Source organism: Heterodontus francisci, chromosome 8 (assembly GCF_036365525.1).
Source record: "Heterodontus francisci isolate sHetFra1 chromosome 8, sHetFra1.hap1, whole genome shotgun sequence".
Lineage (NCBI taxonomy): Eukaryota > Metazoa > Chordata > Chondrichthyes > Heterodontiformes > Heterodontidae > Heterodontus > Heterodontus francisci.
This window is the reverse complement of record NC_090378.1, coordinates 63,223,920-63,247,162: the sequence shown is the minus strand read 5'-3', so window position 1 is coordinate 63,247,162 and position 23,243 is coordinate 63,223,920. Positions and strand designations below refer to the sequence as shown.

Genomic DNA, 23,243 nt, shown 5'->3' with positions numbered 1-23,243 from the left:
AAACCCAATTACACCACATTCAACAAGGCATAACTTTTCCAAGCATGAATAATAGCATAAAAAGAGGAAGTTGAAGAGAAAGTCTTTTTATGATCAATGGGCACCTCAAAGCACTTTACAATGAATTACAGTCAATGTTATAACATAGGAAACAGAGCAGCCAATCTGCACACAGTAAACTCCCACAAACAGTAATGTGATAATGACCAAATAATCTTTTTGTGATGCTGATTGAGGGATAAATATTGGCCAGGACTCCGGGGACAACTCCCCTGTTCTTATTTGAAATAGCACCATGGGATCTATTACATCCACCTGAGCAGCCAGATGGGGCTTCAGTTTAATATCTCATCCAAGAGACTGCATCTCTGACAGTGCAGCATTCCCTCAATGGAATAGCTGCTTTGAAATTTGCACATAAGCCCTAAAGTAGGATTTGAATGCAGAACCTTATGGCACAGATGCAAGAGTGCTACCAACTAAGCCACAGCTGACACACAACTGTTATGCAAATTCAGTAATTTCTATTTGATTTTCTTCTGCGAGGACTTCAACAGTGTATCCTTTGGAGGGATGCGGAATCACTGACAGCAACTTCTGGATTTCAGTATTTAACTGCGCATGCGCGGATGTCAGAAGTTGCTATCAGCTTCGCAGAGTAATGATGACAAACAGTGACAGTTTCGCTGTTGTTACAATGGCAAAGTCCGCGCCAATGAACAGATTACAGCAACTTCCTGATGGTAGATGTTCTGACAGCTGTAGAATCATAACATACAGGGAAGGAAAATCTCAGCATCAGTCTCAGTCTGTGCTAAAGTAGCTAATCACAACCAGGACAGCAGTATGGGAGCTACTTTGGCCTCAGTGCCCCTGGGCAAAGGAGGAATAAATCATCCAGGATTCTTCTTCATTATCTAGTGATCCATGCTTAAAATATTTGAACTTGAACAGAAAATGGATCATGCTTGAATGTGGTGCCTACCATGCTTCAATCGTCTGTTAACAGTTTTACAATCTAGAGTTACTTGTGAATAATGTTCACTTGGGTAATATACTGGTGAACTGCTGGAATTCATAGAATTAACCCCCAGTATGAATCAATACATTAAGGAGAGGAGGAAAGAAAACTAGCATAAGAATCCCACCCTCTTGGTATGATTTAAGACTGCAGCTTTTGTTCACTTTCAGTAGTCAAGAGAGCATTCTTTGGCTAACCTTCTCTGCTTTGAGCCTTTTGTTTTTTACTTGGTAATTACTTATCCTGAGTACGTTGAGATTGACATAGGCATAGACATAGAGATAAAATCTTTCAAGTTTGTCAGTGTTTTATTTCACCTTGTTGAATCTCATTACAGTTTGCTCAAGATGGGACAGATTTAGACAAGACAGTGGTATGGGCAAAGAACTATCCATATGGTCACCAAGTGTGGTTTGGTCCATTTACAGCATTCTTAGCTGTATACCACCCCGACTATGCCAAGGCATTACTTGCAGTTTCAGGTAAGAGATACAGATTTTTCTCAGTATATATGAGCCACAGATCTTAATCTGAATTGTTAAAGGAGATAGTCACCTTGTCCAGCAGGAAATGTGTCCATAATAGTTATGTGTCATATTTTTCAAGAGAAGCTATGTTGTTTTGGTGGTTCAACATGAAATGAAATGGCCGAACACTGTCGCTGGGTCAAAATCCTGGAACTCCCTTCCTTACAGCACTGTGGGTGTACCTACCCCACATGGACTGCAGCAGTTCAAGAAGGCAGCTTACCACCAACTTCTCAAGGGCAATTAGGGATGGGCAATAAATGCTGGCCTAGCCAGCAATGCCCACATCCCTTGAATGAATTTTTAAAAATCTCAAAAGCAATGTTGCTACTCTATGGAAGCTTTTTACATCTGTAGTAACATTGTAAAGTAATTTTTGACACTATGATTTTTGCTGATTTTTAAAAAGAAAACAGCATATACCAATTTATCCCTTGATTCTAAATGTTGTCAAAATACATATATGTATAATGCCAGTGTAAAATTCAGGGGAGCAATGACAATTATAGCATTGATAAAGTGGCATATCAAGGTTTACAATGGAACGAGAAAGGATACAGGCTAGGAGTGAGAGATTAGAATTACCGATCAGACAATATGCTTTTTCTTGTATCCTGTTCAAAAGAGCAAGCATTGTTAGAAGAGCCTCCCAGAGGGAGGTCTATTCATGTCTTGAACCGTTGAGAGTAAAAGATGTGTTTAGCAAAAGAAAAGGAAATCGAATTTCTTGGAGCAATTTTAACAATGAAGTGCTAGCTTTGGCTTAGGTTTTAGTGATCGTACCACCCAAGGACAACCTCTAATTGGTCAAAAATTGCCGTCTACCATTCTTCAATTATGTTGTAGCGCTCAAGCTCCTTTTCATTTCCTTTTATCATTTCCAAACCTCCTAAGTGCATCCAAGCTCCTCTCCAGTTGATTTCTATCTCTCTCCATATATTTTTCTGTATTCCTCAATATTCCTCCATCTTTCTCTGTTTATGTATTATACATATAGCATATATAGAGAGAATCATAGAATCAGACAGCACAGAAGAAGGCCATTTTGCACACTGTGCCTGTGCCAATTCTTTGAAAGACACATATATATATATATATATTCTTCCTTGAAACTTCCTATCCTTTTCCTTCCTTCCCTGTTCCTTTCATTTGAATAATTGTTTCCTTGTCAATTTCCTACTCAGTCTTATCTTCTGTCCCTTTCCACTCAATCTAGTCCACTATCTGTATCCCTCTTCTGCCTGATGTTTGTCTGCCTGGTCCTGTCCCATTAATCATCCTTCCCTTAAAGACAAAATACAGCAAATCACTCATTCCAAAAACTCTGTTGCCTCCAAGGAAGGAAGGATTAGATAGCCGGGGTTATTCACCTCAAGGGACCAGTTACTTAACAATTTATGATTATTCACAAAAGATACTGGAAGCATATTTCTTGTAATATTTAAAAATTGCTGATGTCAGTTACCAAGTGCTGAGGAAAAGATAGACTAACACAATGTAAAAGGATCCGTTAAGCAGATGAGTTAATGGATAGTGAATGATTTCACTATGAAAAATATAAGGTTAGACACTTTGAAACAAGATGAAACCTGTACAGGATGGAGGATGCCCATTAGCAAATGTGGAAAGTAATTTTGGGCAATTATTGGCCATTCAAAGAAGATATCAAATCAATGTGGAGCAGGTATCAACAAGACTAACCAGTACTGGGCTATTCGCAAAACCATTTGATTGCAAATCAAATCACGTGATTTTTACTTTGTGTCATGCTAGGCCCCCACCTGCCAAGAATGAGGCACATTAATTTTGTCATGAACATTGATTTTAAACTGTTACTAGAGTGAGGGGAGGACTTGTTGAACAGATCAGCCGTGGCTGGAAAAGGCATTTGCATATTAACAGATGGTGTTTGGAAGGACAAAGCAGCCATTCCCTGACATTCAACCCACAATGGACTTTTGATCATCAGACGTTGAAGGTGGGGGAGCTCACATTCCAGGTTGACTGCTAAGATGGTCGAATACACAAATGGACATGGTCAAACCAGCTAGTCACATGACTAACCTGCTGGGCAACCTGAGTTGTTTGAATTTGTACAAACAGTTTGGGCAGAAAGTCTGTTTGCTCCTGGACTGAGAAGATCTTTCTCCTATCTGCACCTATCTCTTTCTCACAAGCCTCTAAATCCACTGAAGACACATGAACCCCAAGAGAGAAAAGTCTCCTACAGCGAACAAGGTTTACGAAGAATACTGGGCCCCAACGATAAGCAAGATCTACCTACAATCAAGGACTCTACAGTGAGCTCAAAGAACTATAACAAAAACTCTTCAGATATTGCCTCAAACCTTTCCACTTTATTTCTCCTGCTCTGTTCTGCCTCTATCTGCATGTGCGTATGCATGCTAGCATTGGCACATCGTGTATCTGTAGGCATCAACCGAATTAGAGTTTAAGTTAAAAAAATTTCAACTTTTCTTCTTTAAACCTAAGAAAGCTTGTTTGTTCTGGTTTCTTTGCCTTATAATTGGAAAGCGGTGAACAAGGATTCACCAAGGGGGAGCTAAAAACATATTGTGTTTAAAATTAAACCCTGTTACAATAAGACCAGGTGAATGCTGAAAGGGACCCCTACACCTCTTTCTTACCTGGTCACCACACTTGGTAAAGGTTTTTGTTGAAACCATAGGCTGATACCCCAGTTCTCACAGGGAACACTAATCAGGAACTTGTGGGTCCACAACCCTTGATTTTCTATTTATTAATTTAAATTGATGAGAAATCAAGTATACAATTTCATGAATTACACTCCCTGCAAATACTGCTCCACAATGGGAGTGCCCAATTGACGGATTAATCCTCAAATATCCGTAGAATTTGGCATTCTAACTTCAGCAAGACATTAATGCATTAGACAGAGCTTAGAGAAAGGCAATAAGGATTATTTCCAGACTTTTGAGTTGTAATTGATCAATAAACTAATATGACTGAAATTGTTTTCATTGGAGAAAAGATTGAGAGGGAAATGATCCAGCTTTGTAAAATGCAGAGAGGAATGAATAATGCAGAAATAAGCAAGTTATTTAACTTGGACTGTGATTGCAAAATTATCTACTGTTGTGTTTTATATAGACATATATATATATTTTACAGAACCAAAAGATGATGTGGTCTACCGGTTTATGCTCCCTTGGATCGGTATGTATTGTGAGCCCTATTCACCACATCATTAGAGTATGTGGAGCATTGTGTTAATGTGAACTTTGTACTTTTAGTACTGGTTACAGCAGTGTGTTCAACACTTTTCATACACAAAATTACACAGAAAAATATTTTTTATTTCTGAATGGATAACATAGCTTGTATATTTTGAAAAGTATTTTTCTTCCTTTCTATATTTTTGTGGTTGTGTTCTATTTCAGCACCACTCACACTGTATTATTTAATTGGTTTAGTATACTATAGCCCCAATTTTCACTGGATCAGGAATCAGGTGGGAGGAAGCCGAGGCAAATGTTAAAACCCCCTTGATCTCAGCAGCATGAGGTCTGGGAGATTTTAATACTTGAGCCTAATCTGTTTGCCCAAAATAGCAGAAAGCAACAACTGGTTGAAGCAGGAGACCACTGGCTGGAACTGAAGGGACGTATTTTGACACTCAGGTAAGTCAGGAGTGGGTGGGGGATGGGGTGAGGGGGTTTTGGGTGGGTCTTGTGATCAAGAAGGAGGAGCCTGGGGTAGGTGAAGCCTAAACTTTCCTTGTGGGAACCAGAGGAGCATTTCTGCTGCCCCTGACCCCACAAGGCAAGTTAAAGGATAGTGTTTAAAGACATGCCTTTCTGGCCCTGGCACCTCTTCCCACTAATAGCTTCAGCTGATGGGAAAACTGCAACTACTTCCCCTCTTAAGACAATAAATAAACTGGCAGTCAATCTCCAATATGCATATTTAATAAAGGACCCCACTGGTTTCAGGTGGGTGTCATTGCTGCCTGCTCAGAAGAACAGGTTAAGCTAGAATATTGGAAATAGAACAGGACATTGGACAGTAAATCCCTCAACTGATTATAATTGCCTGCCCACCCAGTTTGCTTTGGGTGGGTAGGATTAAACTCGTCCCTGTGTAACAATATATATTATTTATTTAAGGCAGCACTGTAACTAACATGTAATAGCTTATTGAAAATTGCCAACTAAGGCTTTTTCAATTGTCAGACACTGAAAGACATCTTCACAATTCTTTTCACAAATATGCAGGCAACTACAATGACAATAAATTCAATACTTAGAACCATTTTAGCTTTATAGTCCATTTCTCTCCTCTTTCCTCGAAGGAGCTAATTCATGCTGGGGTATTGCTCCATGAGTGCCAGCCATTCTCCACTATCCTACCCCACCTGCCCCACCATAAATGGTCAATCTTCATGTGTGAGCTGAGGTAGTGAATGTCAGCAGGTAGTTTGACCAATGGGCCATCACAGCCAAGCATGATACTATATACCCGATACCCATGCAAATGCATTTTCCAGAAAGGGATACTGGATAGCAATGAGGAGTACAAATCCTGATTGATTTTTACTCTTTCCATCCCAAGTACTCTGAGACCCATTGAATAATTCTACTGTCCCCCTGGCTGAGATCAACTAAGTTAGAGAATCAAATCTGGGATTTTCCTGATCTCTACGACTTATTTCCATACTGTGCAATGCAGTTGAGAACTAAATCATCAAAATGTTTCCATGTATGCTTCTTTTATAAATTAACCATCCAACTCTTTACAAGAAAAGAGTGAAAGGCTAACAGTTTCACTAGCAATAATAGGACTGCACATGCTCGCTGTGTTTAGAAGTGATCTTCTTTGAATTTCAGGTGATGGTTTACTAATAAGCAGTGGCCAGAAATGGTATCGTCATCGGCGACTCTTGACACCTGGATTTCACTATGATATATTGAAGTCATATGTGCATGAGATTGCAGAGTCCACCAAGATAATGCTGGTATGTTTTTATGAGGCTTCTGATGATAACATTTGGATTGTGACTTGAAGTCTGTAGCCTACAAGGCTGCGGACCAAGAGCTGTAAAGTGGGATTAGGCTGGATGGCTACTTATCAGCCAACCCGGACATGATGGGCCAAATGGCCTCCTTCCGTGCTGTAAATATTTATGATTCTTTGATTCTATGTGATTTTATGACCAGAGTATTTTGGAGAGCACTAGTTATTGCAGCGAGTAAGCATGTCAACCTTTTCCTCCTGGGGCCCACATTCGAAACCAGCCCAGGTGGATGGCATGAGAATCTCCTCTTTTTATTTATTTGTAAAGTTCTTGCATGAAATAAGTTTGGGCCATTTTGGGCCTAGGATCTAAGCATAAAAATGCCCATGAGGCAAATTTCCTTGTGGTTTCTCCCACTGCACTGCCCTAAATTTGGCAGAAGCCCTCTTTATGCAATGAAGTTACAGGCACATTAAGAGAAGTCCTGAGTAAATTCGACCCATAATTTGAAACTAAATTTTCAACTGAATTGAATGAAATGAGAGCTGTAGAGTTAAAAGTCCCACCTGTCAGTTGCTGCACATTCTCAGAAGCTGACTTCAGAACCTCCGGGTCGATGTGATTTTCCTCAAACATTCTTCATTTCAGGTGAGTAGCCATGATTTCTGTGTCCCATAGCTCCAAAGCCATGGTGACCTTCCTCCACAACCTCCTCAGGGAAGGTGACGCATCCTCATCCACTCCCCAATTCTCCAGTTCCGTCATTCTCTGTGAATTAATCAGTACCACATCCTCACTAACACTAATTTTTGAGAACCTTCCCCCTGTAGCCAATTCATTACCTTGCCTGCTCTGATCAGATTATTGAACACCTTGCAGCACTGTTCTAAAGTTTTTTAGGTGCAGAGGTGATACTTAGTGCCAGTCCCACATGTTACAAGACACTTTTAGCTGAACCTCTTTAAAGAGTGTTTGGAAATTGGTTCCATTACAATTGTTCATCTCTCCCTTCTTTGGCTGTCTGTGCTGGATCTCCAATGGAAGACATTCATGAAAAGTGAAACAAAATCACACATGAGCCACCCTACCTGTCAATGAACTCAATGATCCAAATACTTCTCTACTTACCTGTTACTGTCCCAGCCTTTTGCTTCAGTTTTCAATCTGACTTGGAATTTATGGCATGGGGTTTGAGAACCACCACTGGATATTTAAATAAGATGACACTGCAAATCAATTCAGCTTTGCATCGGTGGACAAACGCCCTCATTCATTGACAGAAATCCAGCAGTTAACTGCGTGGAATTTTTTTTGGAGGGACAGGGTGGATGTTCACATCTGAGCACTTTTCTGCAAGTGTACTGAATTGTAGTTAGGGTAGAAAACCAGGCTGGCTATTTTTCCCCTAATCCAAGATTTTTCCCCCTTCCTAGCTGAACACTATTCTAACACTCTTATCATCTCTGTGGCTGAATAATGAAATCTGACAGTGCAGTCCTCCACTGTGCCATCAATGAAATGCTTATAAGAAGGAAAAGTACACTGGTGAACTTTAGTCAAATGGGATATTGTGGTTAAACTATGTAGTGTTAATTAACAATCTCATAGTTTTTCTGCACTATTGGTTATTTATGATGCATTCACACTCTGTAATATTAGTGTTAGTGGGAGGCTGAAATCACTTCTCCCCAGCCTGGAGTGTGAATCAGGTGACAAAGCCCAAACTGACTTCAAAGAGTAGCAGTTGGCTATCTCATCCACCAAGTCTTGCTTCAATGTCAAGCCAAGCCCTGACTCCAGATTTAGGCTGCAATCACATTATGAATACAGCATTGGTGTGAAGTGAAACCGTTTTGCACTGAAAGTACAGTTACATTGTTACTGTAGCCCTAGATGAGCTGTTAATTAATTATGTCTGTTTCCACAGGACAAATGGGAGCTGCTCAGCACAAAAGAGAGCTCCGTGGAGCTCTACCATCATATCAGCCTTATGACGTTGGATAGTATTCTGAAATGTGCCTTCAGTTATCATAGCAACTGTCAGATTGAAAGGTTAGGACTTGAAAGTGTTAGAAAGTAACTTTTTAATGCCTTTTTTACTAATTATAGTTGATCACAAATAAAATTAAAATGTGAGTCTCTTTCTTCCTGTAACCGTCTCTGCTAATCTCCCACCGTCTAATTATTTTCTACCTCTCTCTAGTCTAGTAGTTAGTGTGGGCAATGTTGCCTGAACACTTAACCTGCTCAGATCTAATTCCTCGCTGCTATTTTAACAAGGACATTAAGCTGTTTATTTTAATTTTAATACCTTTGTTAAAAGAGCAAAGACAGAAATTCGTACAATAACATCACTTGTAGGGCAGGATTTTATGCAGCCCTTGGAGATGGGAACGGAAGCTGGGGGAGCAAACAAAATGGCAAGGGGTGCCGTTCTCGACGTGGCCTTCCGGCCCCAGGCCAATTGAGACCTTTAAGTAGCCAATTAATGACCACTTAAGGGCCTCTTCCTGCTGTGTCTCCAATTTTATGGAGGACGGAGGGGCCTGCCACCATGTGGAGACACTGCCAGGTGAGATCTGGCACTCTCCTAGTGGGGCTAGGGGGTCCCTCATTTGGGAAGACCCCCTCACCCTCACTAACCCCCCTTCCCACAGCCCTGTCACCGGGCCTGCCTGAATGGCCCCCGGCGATCCTGACCCCACTTACCTGTACCAGGGTCTCTGACGTCCTTGGTACTGCAGGGCCTCTTGCAATACCAACAGTGGCCACTGCTCCTGCCAGCCTTCCGATTAGCTGACAGCTCTGGAGGCAGGAAGTCATCCCTTAAAGGGACGGCATTCTCAATGGCACACACTTAATTGGCTGCCCGCCATGAGATAGCAACCGGAGTACGATGGAGGGCTGAGGCGGGGTCTCCCCATACTTTCCAGCCTGCTACCGGGAGCCCCATTGCCCGAATAAAATCTGGCCCATAGTCTTATTTTCCAGACAGTTTGTTTTCCACTTTCTTTCTTTTCTTTCTCTCTCTCTCTCTCTTTCTCTCTCTCTGTATGACTCTCAGACACTTCTCGTCGTCATTTTTGTTTGACTTCTTTCCTTTGGTAATATGTTAAATGAGAATGGGTTCTGGAAGCACTTTGGTTGGGAATGGGGTGAGAGAGCATGTGTGGATTTAGTGTTAGGTTTATAATGGTTGATGTGCATACAGTGAGACCTGGGTGCACTGTATACCTGCTACCAATCAGTATTTCACTGTGACAGTATAACTCTTGGGGCCCAGTCAGTGTGCTGGCATTTGCTGGCAAAACATGGTTCAGACAGGAACCCTCTCCCTCTAGATCCCTGGTACCTTACTGCATCAGGCGAGGTCAACTCTCTCCTCAGTGCTGTTCCCAGTGCTAAAGGTAGGAACTGCAACCTCTGTGCACTTTCAGTGGGTATGGATGTCAATGAAAGAGAGGAATGGCAATAAAAGAGGGTGAAAATTGGCAGCAAAAGGGGAAATTGTAATGATTCAGAGAGGGAAGGTACAAATGAGGGGAAGAGAAATGGAAGACAGTAGAGAGAAGGGAGAATGGCAATAAGGAAAGAGAAGGAAGGGAGAAGAAGCTGAAAGCAGTGATTTGGGCAGAAGAGGGGATAAGTTGGATGCAATGCTTTGGTGAAGAATAGGTGCCATTATTAACTGAGAGTGGGGAGGAACAGTGCCAAATGAAATCTGAGGGTGAGGGAGGAGTATCAGCTTTAACTGGGTTGTCCAAGATGAATATCAGCTTCAATTGCTTAAGTATTGCTGGGCAGGATAAAGGCACATGTCCCATCAGCAATTGGAGAGGTGTGGAGAATTCATGGAGGCAGGAGGCAAAGAGTTCCCCTGTAAGGATGGAAGTGCTTCATTTAAAGCTGTATTTCTCTTAAACAAATACTAACGTGAAAAAGTTTGAAACTACGGATCAAACAGAAATCAAAAAGAAGAGCCTAATACATCTTCAAGAGTGACAAGGAACAATACAACAGCTAGGAGCATGTGGAAGGAACTGATGGTAAAAAGAATGTGGTAGTGAATGCCTTTAAATTTATGAATGCACTTTTAGGATAAATATAGGACTGTTGTCTGAAATGTATAAAATATATATTAATGGCAGTGTGCCACCATCACACTTAACTTTTCTAACCTTGCAATCATCCTACATAGTATGGGATCCAAAGGTGGGGGGCATATTAGGGGGTTGCTGCTTAGTGAGAATAATATTTACATTGCTCTTCATCCCACCTAGCAACATTTAAATTTGATGTCCCAAGGATTTCCAACAGGGAAATCCTGTTGAGTCAGTTCACTTATGGTAGTGACTCATAGTACTTGAAATTGTGGAACCATTGTATATACCTGCAGGTTAAGTTGCAAAGTAGGCGGTGGCGTAGTGGCATTATCACTGGACTAGTAACCCAGAGACCCAGGGTATTCCTCTGGGGACATGGGTTCAAATCCCACCACAGCAGAAGGTGGAATTTGAACTTAATAAAAATCTGGAATTAAAAGCTAGTCTAATGATGGCCATGAAACCATTGTTGATTGTTGTAAAAACCCATCTGGTTCACTAATGTCCTTTAGGGAAGGAAATCTGCTGTCCTTACCTGGTCTGGCCTACATGTGACTCCAGACCCACAGCAATGTGGTTAACTCTTACATGCCCTCTGAAATGGCCTAGCAAGCCACTCAGTTGTACCTAACCGCTACAAAGTCTACCTAACAGCACTGTGGGTGTACCTACCCCACAGGGACTGCAGCGGTTCAACAAGGCAGCTCACCACTACCTTCTCAAGGGCAATTAGGGATGGGCAATAAATGCTGGCCTGGCCAGCGACGCCCACATCCATGCAGCTACTTGTATCCACATGTTAGGGCTGTTTTTAACTTGTCAGCTTTTGGGTGCCTGTCTCATTTTTTTAAACAGCTTTTGCAAGTTTTCTAGTTGGCATGTATGCACTTGAATGGACCTATAACTTGTCTTTGAACAACAGAAAATGGGACTTTGGGTAACTGAGGTGGGGCATGGCATATTTCAGGCCTGAAGTTGAGAGGTTGACTGCAGTATGGAAGGCTGCAGTTGAGAGCAACAACTCAAGAATAGGTCCCTGGTAAAGTGACAGTAGTACTTTAATGTGGTTATGATGGAACAATGAGATTGAAATGGGCATACAGCATGGACGACTCAATCTTTTTATAGAATCTGCCTGGGAATGAGCATTGGGAAAAAGAATACAGTGCTTGTGAGTAGAGGCAAGCTGGGGAGTGAACAGAATAGGTGACTTAATGAGGCATGAGGTGAAGAAATCTCTCCATGAGTAAAAGAAGATAAATCTAATTTGAATCTCTGCTGCTCTTCCATTGGTAGCCTTGTTTAGATTTTAACCTATAATTCAGAGAATCTCTCTGGGATTGATTTTAACCCAGAACCCGGTTTCAGGCAGGAGTGGATGTGGGGCCAGAGTGGAACACACTTGCTAGATTAAGTTGCATGCCTTGTGTATTTTAACTCCAGGTTTCATTTAAATGCTGCTGGTCCACTTGCTACCCAGAAAGGGTTTGAAGAGACAGCAGAGCGGCTGCCAGCAGGGGTAGATCAGACAATCAGGTTATAGCAAGGAAGGGGTTTTGGGAGGGTCTAACGGGAAGAAAGGCAAGTTAGACCGAGACAGGGAGGGTCGTAACTTTCCTTGTGGAACCTGGAGGAGCACATCTGCTCTTCCTTGCCTCACAGAGGGAAGTTTTACACTTACCTAATGGGTCTCTTATGTTTGCAGAAGACCTGTTTTTGCCTAAGAGGAAAGTCAAGGCAGCTTCCCTGCAACGACCCCAGTTGAAATCGCATCATAAGGCCCTGATTTGCATAAAGCATGAGGCTCCTCATACATTGCCAAAACTAATAACATTAAATGCAGAAATTGATAGGAACAGAGTGGGAAATGAAGCCACTCCATTTTAAGCGCTCGCCCACCCTGTTGCTGCCCAGTGGGGAGAGTTAAAATTCCCCTCTTTGGTTGGCTCTGTCTTTTGATGGCAAACTTACAACATTAACCACTCTACTTTCAAGAAGGAAAGAACTAACAGCCACATAAGGGCTAATTTTATGATCAGGTGGTTTCAGTGGGTAATGCAGGTCAGCCCATGATTTTTCAGCCTTTGGATTTCCCCATCTGGGTTTCCTAAGAGTGCTATTCCTTTATTGTATATTACCTAATTCAGAATCATCTCTATAGTGGTTTACCACTTCCAATGGATTGCTATTGAAATGTGCTGACTACTGTTGTATAAGCAACAAGAGTAACCAATTTACATACAGCAAGATCCCAAAAACAGTAATGAGATGAATGATCAGTTAAAGAAAGGTTAAGACTTTTCATTACCTCAGGATGCCCCAAAGAAGAAACTGCTTCCAACTGAGCCACAGATGTCACCGAGTGAATTTTGACATTATTTTTATGATAGCAAGTAAATCGAACCTGTTTCAAATATGATACATTAATGTAAATGCCAGTATGTCAATTTCATGATGTTTCATAATAACCATTAACCAATTGGAAACTCAAGGATTCTTTTATCTGAATTCTGTTTTCATTTTCCAGTAACAACTCATATATCCAGGCCGTTTATGAACTCGGATTCCTTGCTAGTCATCGATTTAAAACCTTCCAGTATCATTATGACTTTATTTACCATCTCACCCCTCATGGATCCCGATTCCGGAAAGCCTGTGACCTAGCACACCAACACACAGGTAAGCGGGAGTTACCAGTATGCCTGTGTAAGTATAGGGCCAGCTATGCCACTGAGCTATATGATTCAAAAAGAACATCAATATGAAGAAATGGGAAATCATTTACTCAGCTTTCCATTTTAATATACTTTCAGCACATTAACCTGGAAGTTGCACCGGAATGGTTAAGCCTGAGGCACACCCAATAATGGGTCTTGGGCCTCATTGGGGGTCCCCAAACAGCTCACCAGTGAAGAGTATTTCAATGCCGGCAGTGGCTCTCTTGTAGGTCCTGCTAGGGGAGGGGGCTGCATTTATGAAGGAGTGGGGCAGTCAGGAGAGGAAGGGAAGCAATTGAGAGGGAGGGGGATGATCAGGAGAAGGAGGAGGGGATTGGGAAGGGGCCAGGTTGAGTCTGCCAGTTGCAGCAGACCCAGGAAGAACACTCCTGCACCTCCCAGCTCCTCATTCAGGGATTTTATTTAACTTGCCTTTGTGGTGGTGAGCTCCAGCATTCCCTTTAAGGGTTAGGCCCGGTATCAGTTGTGTTCAGGGCTACCCAGTTTTGTAAAAGGGGTCTCAAAAAGGCATAGGTCCCTCATATTTGCTTAGGCAAAGGGCTTAGCACCTATTTCAGGGAACCTTTTTTTCTGTCTTTACCAATGCATTGCCAGTGTATAATGCACGTACCCACCCACTATACTGGATGACCACATGAAAATGATTGTTCTATTGTTAGATTTCAGTCAGTGAGGAGACTAAATGTTATTGATAATTTAACAATCAGGGGAGCAAAGTTTTTAACATATTTGAGGACGTTGCATGGAATTTCCCTCATCGTTCTATTTGAATGTAACGCAAGCACCTACAGCAAATGGTTTATTTTCCTAACACACCACATTCACCTCCACAGTCCTCCCAAGGATCTATCCTTGGTCTTTGCTATTCCTCATCTACATTCTGTCCCTTGGCAACATCATTTAGGTCAGCTTCTACAAGCACCCTGATGACACCTAGCTGTAAGAAGGAGTAATGGATTTACAGCCACATCAGTTATTCATAATGTCATACTGCAAGATCTTAAAAGACTTGAAAAATTGGCTTTTTTGTTAGAACAATACAGATTACAGGGCAATATTTTTTATTTTATCTTAGAGATACAGCACTGAAACAGGCCCTTCAGCCCACCGAGTGTGTGCTGACCAAGAACCACCCATTTATACTAACCCTACAGTAATCCCATATTCCCTACCACCTACCTGCACTAGGGGCAATTTACAATGGCCAATTTACCTATCACCTGCAAGTCTTTGGCTGTGGGAGGAAACCGGAGCACCCAGCGAAAACCCACGCGATCACAGGGAGAACTTGCAAACTCCACACAGGCAGTACCCAGAATTGAACCCGGGTCCCTGGAGCTGTGAGGCTGCAGTGCTAACCACCGTGCCGCCCTTTTTGTGGCGAGAGAAACAGATATGTTGCATGTTTTTAAAATTATGAAAGGATGACGGGGTAGATCAGAGAAGACTATTTCCATTAGTTGAGGATCAAGAATGAAAGGCTATAGATATTAAATTAAGAGATTTAGATCAGAGGACAGGAGAAACATCTTTACACAGAGGGTTGTGAGACTGTGGAATTCCATTCCAGAGTTATTGATGAAAGTAGAACATATCTCAACATTCTAAATTAAGATTGAAGGAATGGATGAAGGAAAAGGGATTGAAGGGACATGGGAACAGGGCAAGTAAATGTGATTAGGACTATTTGCTTGTGAAAAGTAACAGCAACATGGACAGTTGGGCCAAGCAGCCTATTTTTTATGTTGCGATTTCTATGTACCTTTCCACCCGCATTCTCACCTGTGCTCTTGGAATGTTAGTATGACATCCAGGGGGAGAAATTGTGCTGTGTAGCACTCATTTTTTTAAGCATTGTGTGGCCTCCTAATGCTCAGACATGGTTTCCAAGATGGAAAGTACGTCAGACTCCATCCTGATAAAGGTGTTTATGCGCCTGCGCCTACAACTGCAGGCAGCGTGCAGAGCAAGCAAATTATGATGTCAAAGCTGATTTTACAGCAGTGTTGCTACTTTCAAACTCCACACTCCATCCTATACCCTATCTAACCTTGTACAGCTGAACATGACATTAACAGTATGAAGAAAAACCCCCAACAGCACTACCTAAAGGGATCATGAACTACTTACAGGTTAGTTGCTGTATTATTTCTTCTGGCTGCTGGTGCAATTGTATGCATTTTTGGAGTTTTCCTATAATTGACTAAAGTTTTAATAGTCTACAGGGAGCAGTCTGTTGATACTGAAGTACATTTTGGTCATTTAAAAGCTTGAGCTAAAGTAAGTTGCTTCCAGACATGAGTAGGTCTCTCTCTTGGAATGGAGCATGACTGTGAGCATAAAGAGTGACCATGCAGAGTAGGTTAAGCTGCTAGAAGAGGGAGGAGGAGGAGAACAGCTCTCAGCAGGTGGCCATATCTGCCACAGGTCTTTAGGGAGTAATTCTCTTACCTAAATTTCAGCCATGATTATTGCTTGAGATGTCTTTGCTTCACAAAAGAGGTTGTGACTGAAAGCTGCCAACTGATGCAGTCACAACTGCAACCTCAAAGTAGGCAAGGACAGCATTGCCTGTGGCTGCCAAGGTGACCATAGTTCTTAACTTTTAAGTGTCTGGCTCTTTCCAGGCGTCTGCTGGAATTATAAGCAACATGTTGCAGTTTGCAGTGCACTACAGCATAAGAGAGGCCACTGAGGCTCTCCTTAAACAAAGATAACTTCATTTCATTCTCTCTTATTCGAGGCAAGCAGGTGGATTAAGCATGAGGACCAGTCTGGAGGAGCCCTGCAAGTATCAAGATTAGTGGTAGTATGCAACATATTGCACAACCTTCTCATCATGAGGTAACAGCTCTTGCCACCACTTATTTGGTGAGAGGAGGTGGAGAAGGAGGAGCAGAAGGAGGTGGAAGTTCAGAAGGAACTAGAAGAACAGGAAGAGGAAGGGAGGCTACAACATAGACAGTCCCTTCTGCCCAGGCTCTACATGATTAAATAATTAATAAGTGATACCAGTAACCTCAGCCACACCTCCCATTCACCTACTGTCTCACACTCCTTACATTTCCTCTATCACTGACCATTGCATTGTCCTCTTTCCACCAGAAAAAGCACACTCCAATCCAAATTTATAAATTCAGTCATGACTGTATACAAAAATAAACTAATCACCCTTGTTCATTTCCATAGTGCCTGCCTTCCATGTGCCTTTGCCTATCCTAGTGCTCCGACGAGGTGTTCCCCAGTAGCTGCAGCATGGGTGTGAAAGGCTGCTGACTTTCAATTGAGAATCCTGGAGTGTAACTGCGAGCAGCTGTGGGCCGAGAAGGCCCAGCTTCAGACTGCATCACTTTGGTCTGGGCTGCAGCAGGTTGGGCTGGCTGGCTGACAGGAAACAGCAAGGGCACTGATGGAGTGGCAGCTGTGGCAGCATAAATGTTGTCATCTGAGAGAGGAAAGCAGGTTCATATTCCATGGAGACACTGCCATTCTCCTGGGGCAGTGTCAGCAATTCTACTGATCTGTTGGAGAACAGATTGATGGACTACTGTAATGTCCTGGAAAATCCTTTGCATAGTGGTTTCCAAAGCCATGATGGCAGTAGTTTGAGTTTGCAAGGCAGAAATTTGAAGTTCCACTGCAGCACTCAGATCTTTGATGGAAGTTGTTTTTGCTGCAATGGAAGCTGTGACATTGGCCATTAGACGCTGCATCATAGTGTGTTCTGCAAATGTGCTGAAGGAGGTGACCACTCTTTCCATGTTGAAAAGGATGGATTCCAAGCTCTGTACGTGTTGATGCTGGACTCCTCCATGCTCCTTGACATTAAGCACAGGCTTTCTGGCAGACTTTCCAGTGCACCAAACATTTGGCTACACCCACTTTTTCTGTAGCCTGGCTCGTCAAAGTCCTCATCTCAGTCCTAATCTGAGTCCTCTGCAGCTGAACTAGTGTACAACCTCACCCTGTGGCGAGCTGGCACCTGCCCTATCCTTTCTCCCTGCCCTGGCTCCTGCACACTTATGCCCTGTGTCTCACCATATGCAGATCCCTCCTCTATGCTAGCCTCTAAAATATGTGCACTGTTAGTATCTGAGCTGGTGACTGCGAGTGGAAGATCAAGTAATGGTGTCTCTTCATTTTCACTGTCTTCTCCCTCCTCCTCCAGTGACTGGGAAGCTCCAGTGCTTGGATGTCTGAAATGAAATAAGGGGAAAGGTTGAGTTGTGGGGAAGGGAGAGGAGAAAACAAGAAGTTCTGCTTACATCATCTGCAGCTTCTAAGCCAGAAGAGATGGAGGGATGTTGGAGAAGTGGGGTGAGAGATGAGGGGTTAGTAGGCAGATACCCTCTTCATCCATCGCTTTAGCCTGGCAATGACCACAGCCTCAGCAAAGCCCCTTCCCATGATGGCCAGCATTGTCTCCTCCATGCGAGTTATAATATACATGCCTGCTGGTCCTCCTCCAGCTCTTTGCTGCTGCTGCTGTTAAGTACTCCCTTCTCCTGCAAGAAAGAGAGAAGTGTGTGAGTGGGTGTCCTGCAATATGTTTGGGGTGACATGACTCTCATGGGTGAATAGCTGCCAGTGTGTGCAAGCTGTGAGTTCTGGTGCAAGCCTTGTAATAGTGCTCAACCTGTGAGGGTGAGGTAAAGCATATGAATTGAAGGATTGAGTAATGATTGTTGGAGATTATTGTAGGTGGGTGATGGGCATGTAGTGAATTGAGCAGTGGATGATGCTAGTGGTGCAGTTGGTAGGATATGCCATTTGAAGATGAATTCGCTGATCTGCACAATGCATGTGAGATTGTTAAACATCCTGCACTGTATCCATGTTCTTGAAGCAACACTCCTGACATTGACCTCCGCTGCTAATTCTTCACACCACTTCCTCAGCATATGTCTGGAGGGCCTGTGGCGCATGCTCTCTCGTATATTCAGTCATTGCTCAAAGTATCAGATCACAGATTCAGTTTTCAAATGACACCCACCACTTCTTGCAGCCACAACACACCTTCCCTTTAAAGAGGTGCAGACTGCCTTTAAGTAGCTGTAGCCACTTGCGATATCGGGCCCTCTGCTGATACGTGCAGCCAAGCATTGGCTGCATGCAGCAATAATGTAACAAAGCAGGTAGCATGAATTTACCATGCTGCCAACAATATAATGAATGGTCCCGGGTTAATTGCATACTTAGATCTCCGTGCACATTTTATGGGGTTAGCCAATTTCTCCCCCTTTGGTCTTCCTGCAGCTCAACACTGTCTTTAGCTCACCCCAGTTTAGGATTTAGAATATTACTGCTGCTTGGTGTTACACAGATTAAGCATGTTATCATTTCAAACCATATTGCCTAGAGTGATAGGTGATTCCTCACACTGGCTTCCCATTCTCTATTGCCATCAGAAAGACATAATCTAATATGGGTTATTCTATGCATTCTATATCTTCAACTGGGACACGGTCTGTAATATTGTATGTTTATTTAAATAAACTATTCTTTTGCCAGATAAAGTGATACACCAGAGGAAGGAGGCACTGAAAAATGAGAAGGAATTAGAAAGAATCAAAGAAAAGAAGCATCGTGACTTCTTGGATATTCTTCTGTGTTCAAGGGTTGGTACCTATAAGTAGTCGTGGTTATGAACATTGGCTTTTTTCAACTCAACATTAAAACCAAAATGATCATTGTGTCATTCTCTAAAATATCTGTGCTGCAGTGTGGCTCTTCATTTTAGAGGATGAGTAGTGTGTTAGTGTCCATGATGCCAAGGAAGAAAAGGAAGAGTGACTGGTATGTTACCTTGCCTACCCTTGCCAGACGAGTGAACGTTTTCCAATACTGGTCTGCAGTCCTAGTGGATAAGAGAGGTTGCACTTGGTGCCACTGCCACCTCACTCCACATGGTATCCGAGATAACTTTCTAAGGTCTTTTTAGCTGTATTTTACCCAGGCGTGTCCAGGTCAGTGGATGTGGTTTATTTGGACTTTCAAAAGGCTTTCGACAAAGTCCCACATAAGAGATTAGCATGTAAAATTAAAGCGCATGGGACTGGGGGTAGTGTATTGCAATGGATAGAAAATTGGTTGGCAGACAGGAAACTAAGAGTAGGGATAAATGGGTATATTTCTGAATGGCAGGCAGTGGGATCGGTGCTAGGACCCCTGTTATTCACAATATACATTAATGATTTAGATGAGGGAACTCAATGTAATATCTCCAAATTTGCAGATGACACAAAACTGGGTGGGAGGGTGAGTTTTGAGGAGGATGCAGAGAGGCTTCAGGGTGATTTGGACAAGTAGAGTGAGTGGGCTAATGCATGGCAGATGCAGTATAATGTGGATAAATGTGAGGTTATCCACTTTGGTAGCAAAAACAGGAAGGCAGATTATTATCTGAACGGCTATAAACTGAGAGAGAGGAATATGAAGCGAGACCTGGATGTTCTCCTATCCCAGTCACTGAAGGTAAGCATGCAGGTACAACAGGAGGTAAAAAAGGCAAATGGTATGTTGGCCTTCATAGCGAGAGGTTTTGAGTACAGGAGCAGGGATGTCTTGCTGCAATTATACAGGTCCTTGGTGAGGCCACACCTGGAATATTGTGTGCAGCTTTGGTCTCCTTATCTGAGGAAGGATATTCTTGCTATAGAGGGAGTGCAGCGAAGGTTTACCAGACTGATTCCTGGGATGGTGGGACTGACTTATGAGGAGAGATTGAGTCGGTTAGGATTATATTTGCTGGAGTTCAGAAGAGTGAGGGGGGATCTCATAGAAACCTATAAAATTCTAACAGGACTTGACAGGGTAGATGCAGGAAGGATGTTCCCGATGGTGGGGGAGCCCAGAACCAGGGGTAATAGTCTAAGGATACTGGGTAAACCTTTTAGGACTGAGATGAGGAGAAATTACTTCACCCAGAGAGTGGTGAGCCTGTGGAATTCGCTACCACAGAAAGCAGTTGAGGCCAAAACATTGTATGTTTTCAAGAACAAGTTAGATACAGCTCTTGGGTCTAAAGGGATCAAAGGGTATGGGACAAAAGCGGGGACAGGTTACTGAGTTGGATGATCAGCCATGATCATAATGAATGGTGGAGCAGGCTCGAAGGGCCGAAGGGCCTACTCCTGCTCCTATTTTCTATGTTTCTATGTGTCTGAAGGTTGACCTCATTGACATTGTGTACTCTTCTTTTCTGCCTTCTTCCAATACTTTTTTTCGCTGCTTTCTGTTAGTTCTTCCACTTGAAGATGTACCTTGAAAGTACTACCTATCACACATTAGCCAACAAGTTCAGCCACCTGACATTCTGCTCACAGAGCCAAACTCTTCTCAATGTACCTGCTGTTTCCCCAGCCTGCTGCTGTAATCAGCTTGGCTTTTTAAAGACTGTGTTCCTTATTTCCAAGTATCAGCCCTCCAATGCACTATTCCCATATTAAGCAGTTGTGCTATTGAATGACAAAAGAGTAATTAAGTGAGCTGACCCTCCAATTTACTGTGGGATCAGTGGGAGAGAATCGTGAGTGGAAGTCCTGCCTCCAGGGCACAGCACTGCATAAATGGGCCTGTGGATTTTCGAGGCCATTAAATTCAACAAGAGACTCATTCTGACAGGTATGGTTTGACCACAGTTAGCTGTAACATCCCTGAAAGTGTATTAGAATAGCAGAAAATAAAACTCATATCATTTTCTAATGGATTCTCTGTAGACTCAGGAGAATTTGTCAATAATCTCCATTGTCTTTTCTCCAATGAAAATAAATCTGTGGCAGATAATCGGTTCTGACTCATTTTGTTCTAGGATGAAAATGGAGTTGGATTGTCGGATGAAGACCTTCGAGCAGAGGTAGATACGTTCATGTTTGAAGGCCATGACACTACAGCGAGTGGAATCTCTTGGCTTTTATACTGTCTGGCCCAACATCCAGAACACCAGCAAAAATGTAGAGAAGAAATCCAGGAACTTCTAGAGGGGCATAATGAATTTGAATGGTGAATTTTGGGATAAATCGCGTTTTCTTCTGTGGTTATATGATATAAAATCAGACATCCTTGAACAGAAAAATGTTTGACATCATCGTGCTTTACATGAATTAGTATGCAAAATTGTTCAGACCACATATATAGGTTTAATTCTAGTCAGTTTAATTTGGGGAAAACATATTCAGACAGTGACAAGGAAGCAGCAAAAAGCAGCAGGACTCCAGTGAAAAGGGGATGAGCAATGAGATGATTCTCAAAGATCAAAGCTCTAACATCTAGAAAGTTAGTCAACATGGGGCCTCACTGAGGTATATAAAGTATTAAGCCTAGAACACGACTTTAAATTAAGCCAAGGAAGTAGAGTCAGAGAACCCAAGCCTCAATTTTACAAGACTCTTCTAGCAAATGAAATCCTCATCATGAACAAATGGGGGTCAGGAAATAAGTTTGCAGGCAGAATGCCTGATTCAGACCATGCTACACTGAAGTGAAAAAATGTGCTTGTGTTGTGGAGGTTGTGCTGGTGGCCATTGCGAGCCTGTTAAGCCCCCCGATATCATTTACATAAGTCCCACCTTGGATTTAACAGTTTTCTCATTGTCTCTTCATCAACAATGCTGCTGAATAGGTGTAGGGGTATATGGATTCTGATCTCAAAGTAGGCTTATTGAAGAGTTTTTATCGGTTGCAAAGTTTAGATCGAGTTTTGCTAACTATTAGTCCATTTATTGCAGTGTAGATCATTTTTTGTATTGCAAGACTTTTACCTCTAATTACATCTCTTACAACTGTCTTGCTTCCAGTTGCTATTTCACTTGCAATGAGCAAAGTGAGCAAGACGGGGTTCCAATGGTACATTTAGATTTAGAGGGGGAAGAGCAGTTCTTGAACAGACAGGAAATGAATATACAATTATACCTCATTATTTATATACACACCACCCTTCTCCCAGAACCTGTATCTATTGGCCCAACAGTCCCACTTGGGTATGACAATAGAGAGCTGTCTTTGGCACTTCTGAATCACTAAAGAGGCTACCATCCCCTGGGGGATGACAAACAGAAAACTGGTACCACAGGATTAGTGCTTTGCATTTGTGTCACCAAATCTTTCCAAGCCACCACCAGAGACATATGCCAAAGCAGTCAGTCATAGATGGCAATTTCCATACTGGCACTGTGAACTGCTATCATTTTGGGATACTGCCATGGAGTGCCAAATGGCAACTCTATATGCATCCACATCATGTGACAGCACATTCACTTTGTCAACCAACAAGTCTTAGGTTTCTTTTCACCTCATTTTTGCCCGACACATTTTCTCTTCCATGCCCCACACCCCAGTCAAGGTAAACATTTAAAATTCATTTTGTACCTATGTTACAGCTGAGACATTGATCCTGAAATTCCTCAGGTCACAATTCAGGCAGTTGTGCCCTATGGAGCCAGATACTGCCTGGTACTCACCCATCTGCCGTGGGGTTGTTTCCCAGCGACCAACCCCCCTGCCTTCCCACCCCACTCACCTGTCCCCAATCCTGGCCATGTTCCCTTCAGCCTGATGTGTCGGATGGCCATTCAAAAATGTTCAGTGAAAAATATTACATTTCGAGGTCCAGATTGATTCACTCATATGGTCCCTCCCTTTGGCCTGCACTTACCTGACTGGAGGAGTGCATAGCTCAAATACTTGGAAGATTAGCCTTCAAAGGTATGTCAGGTCTGAACTGAACCACTTGACTTGGAACTCCCAGCACAGGAATTCAGTGAAATCAATGGAAAAGAAATAAAAGCAAAATACTGCGGATGCTGGAAATCTGAAACAAAAACAAGAAATGCTGGATTCACTCAGCAGGTCTGGCAGCAT

General features: G+C 42.6%; 1 protein-coding gene across 1 annotated transcript in view; it reads left to right on the top strand.

Moving 5' to 3' along the window:
- LOC137372866 (cytochrome P450 4B1-like) overlaps window positions 1–23,243 on the top strand; it is a 47,766-nt gene that overhangs the window by 5,453 nt on the left and 19,070 nt on the right. Inside the window, exons 2-8 of the mRNA XM_068037240.1 lie at window positions 1,359–1,503; window positions 4,702–4,746; window positions 6,417–6,544; window positions 8,472–8,596; window positions 13,175–13,326; window positions 18,897–19,003; window positions 21,196–21,386. Coding sequence (XP_067893341.1) covers window positions 1,359–1,503; window positions 4,702–4,746; window positions 6,417–6,544; window positions 8,472–8,596; window positions 13,175–13,326; window positions 18,897–19,003; window positions 21,196–21,386 — 893 coding nt within the window. The remainder of the gene's footprint in view (window positions 1–1,358; window positions 1,504–4,701; window positions 4,747–6,416; window positions 6,545–8,471; window positions 8,597–13,174; window positions 13,327–18,896; window positions 19,004–21,195; window positions 21,387–23,243) is intronic.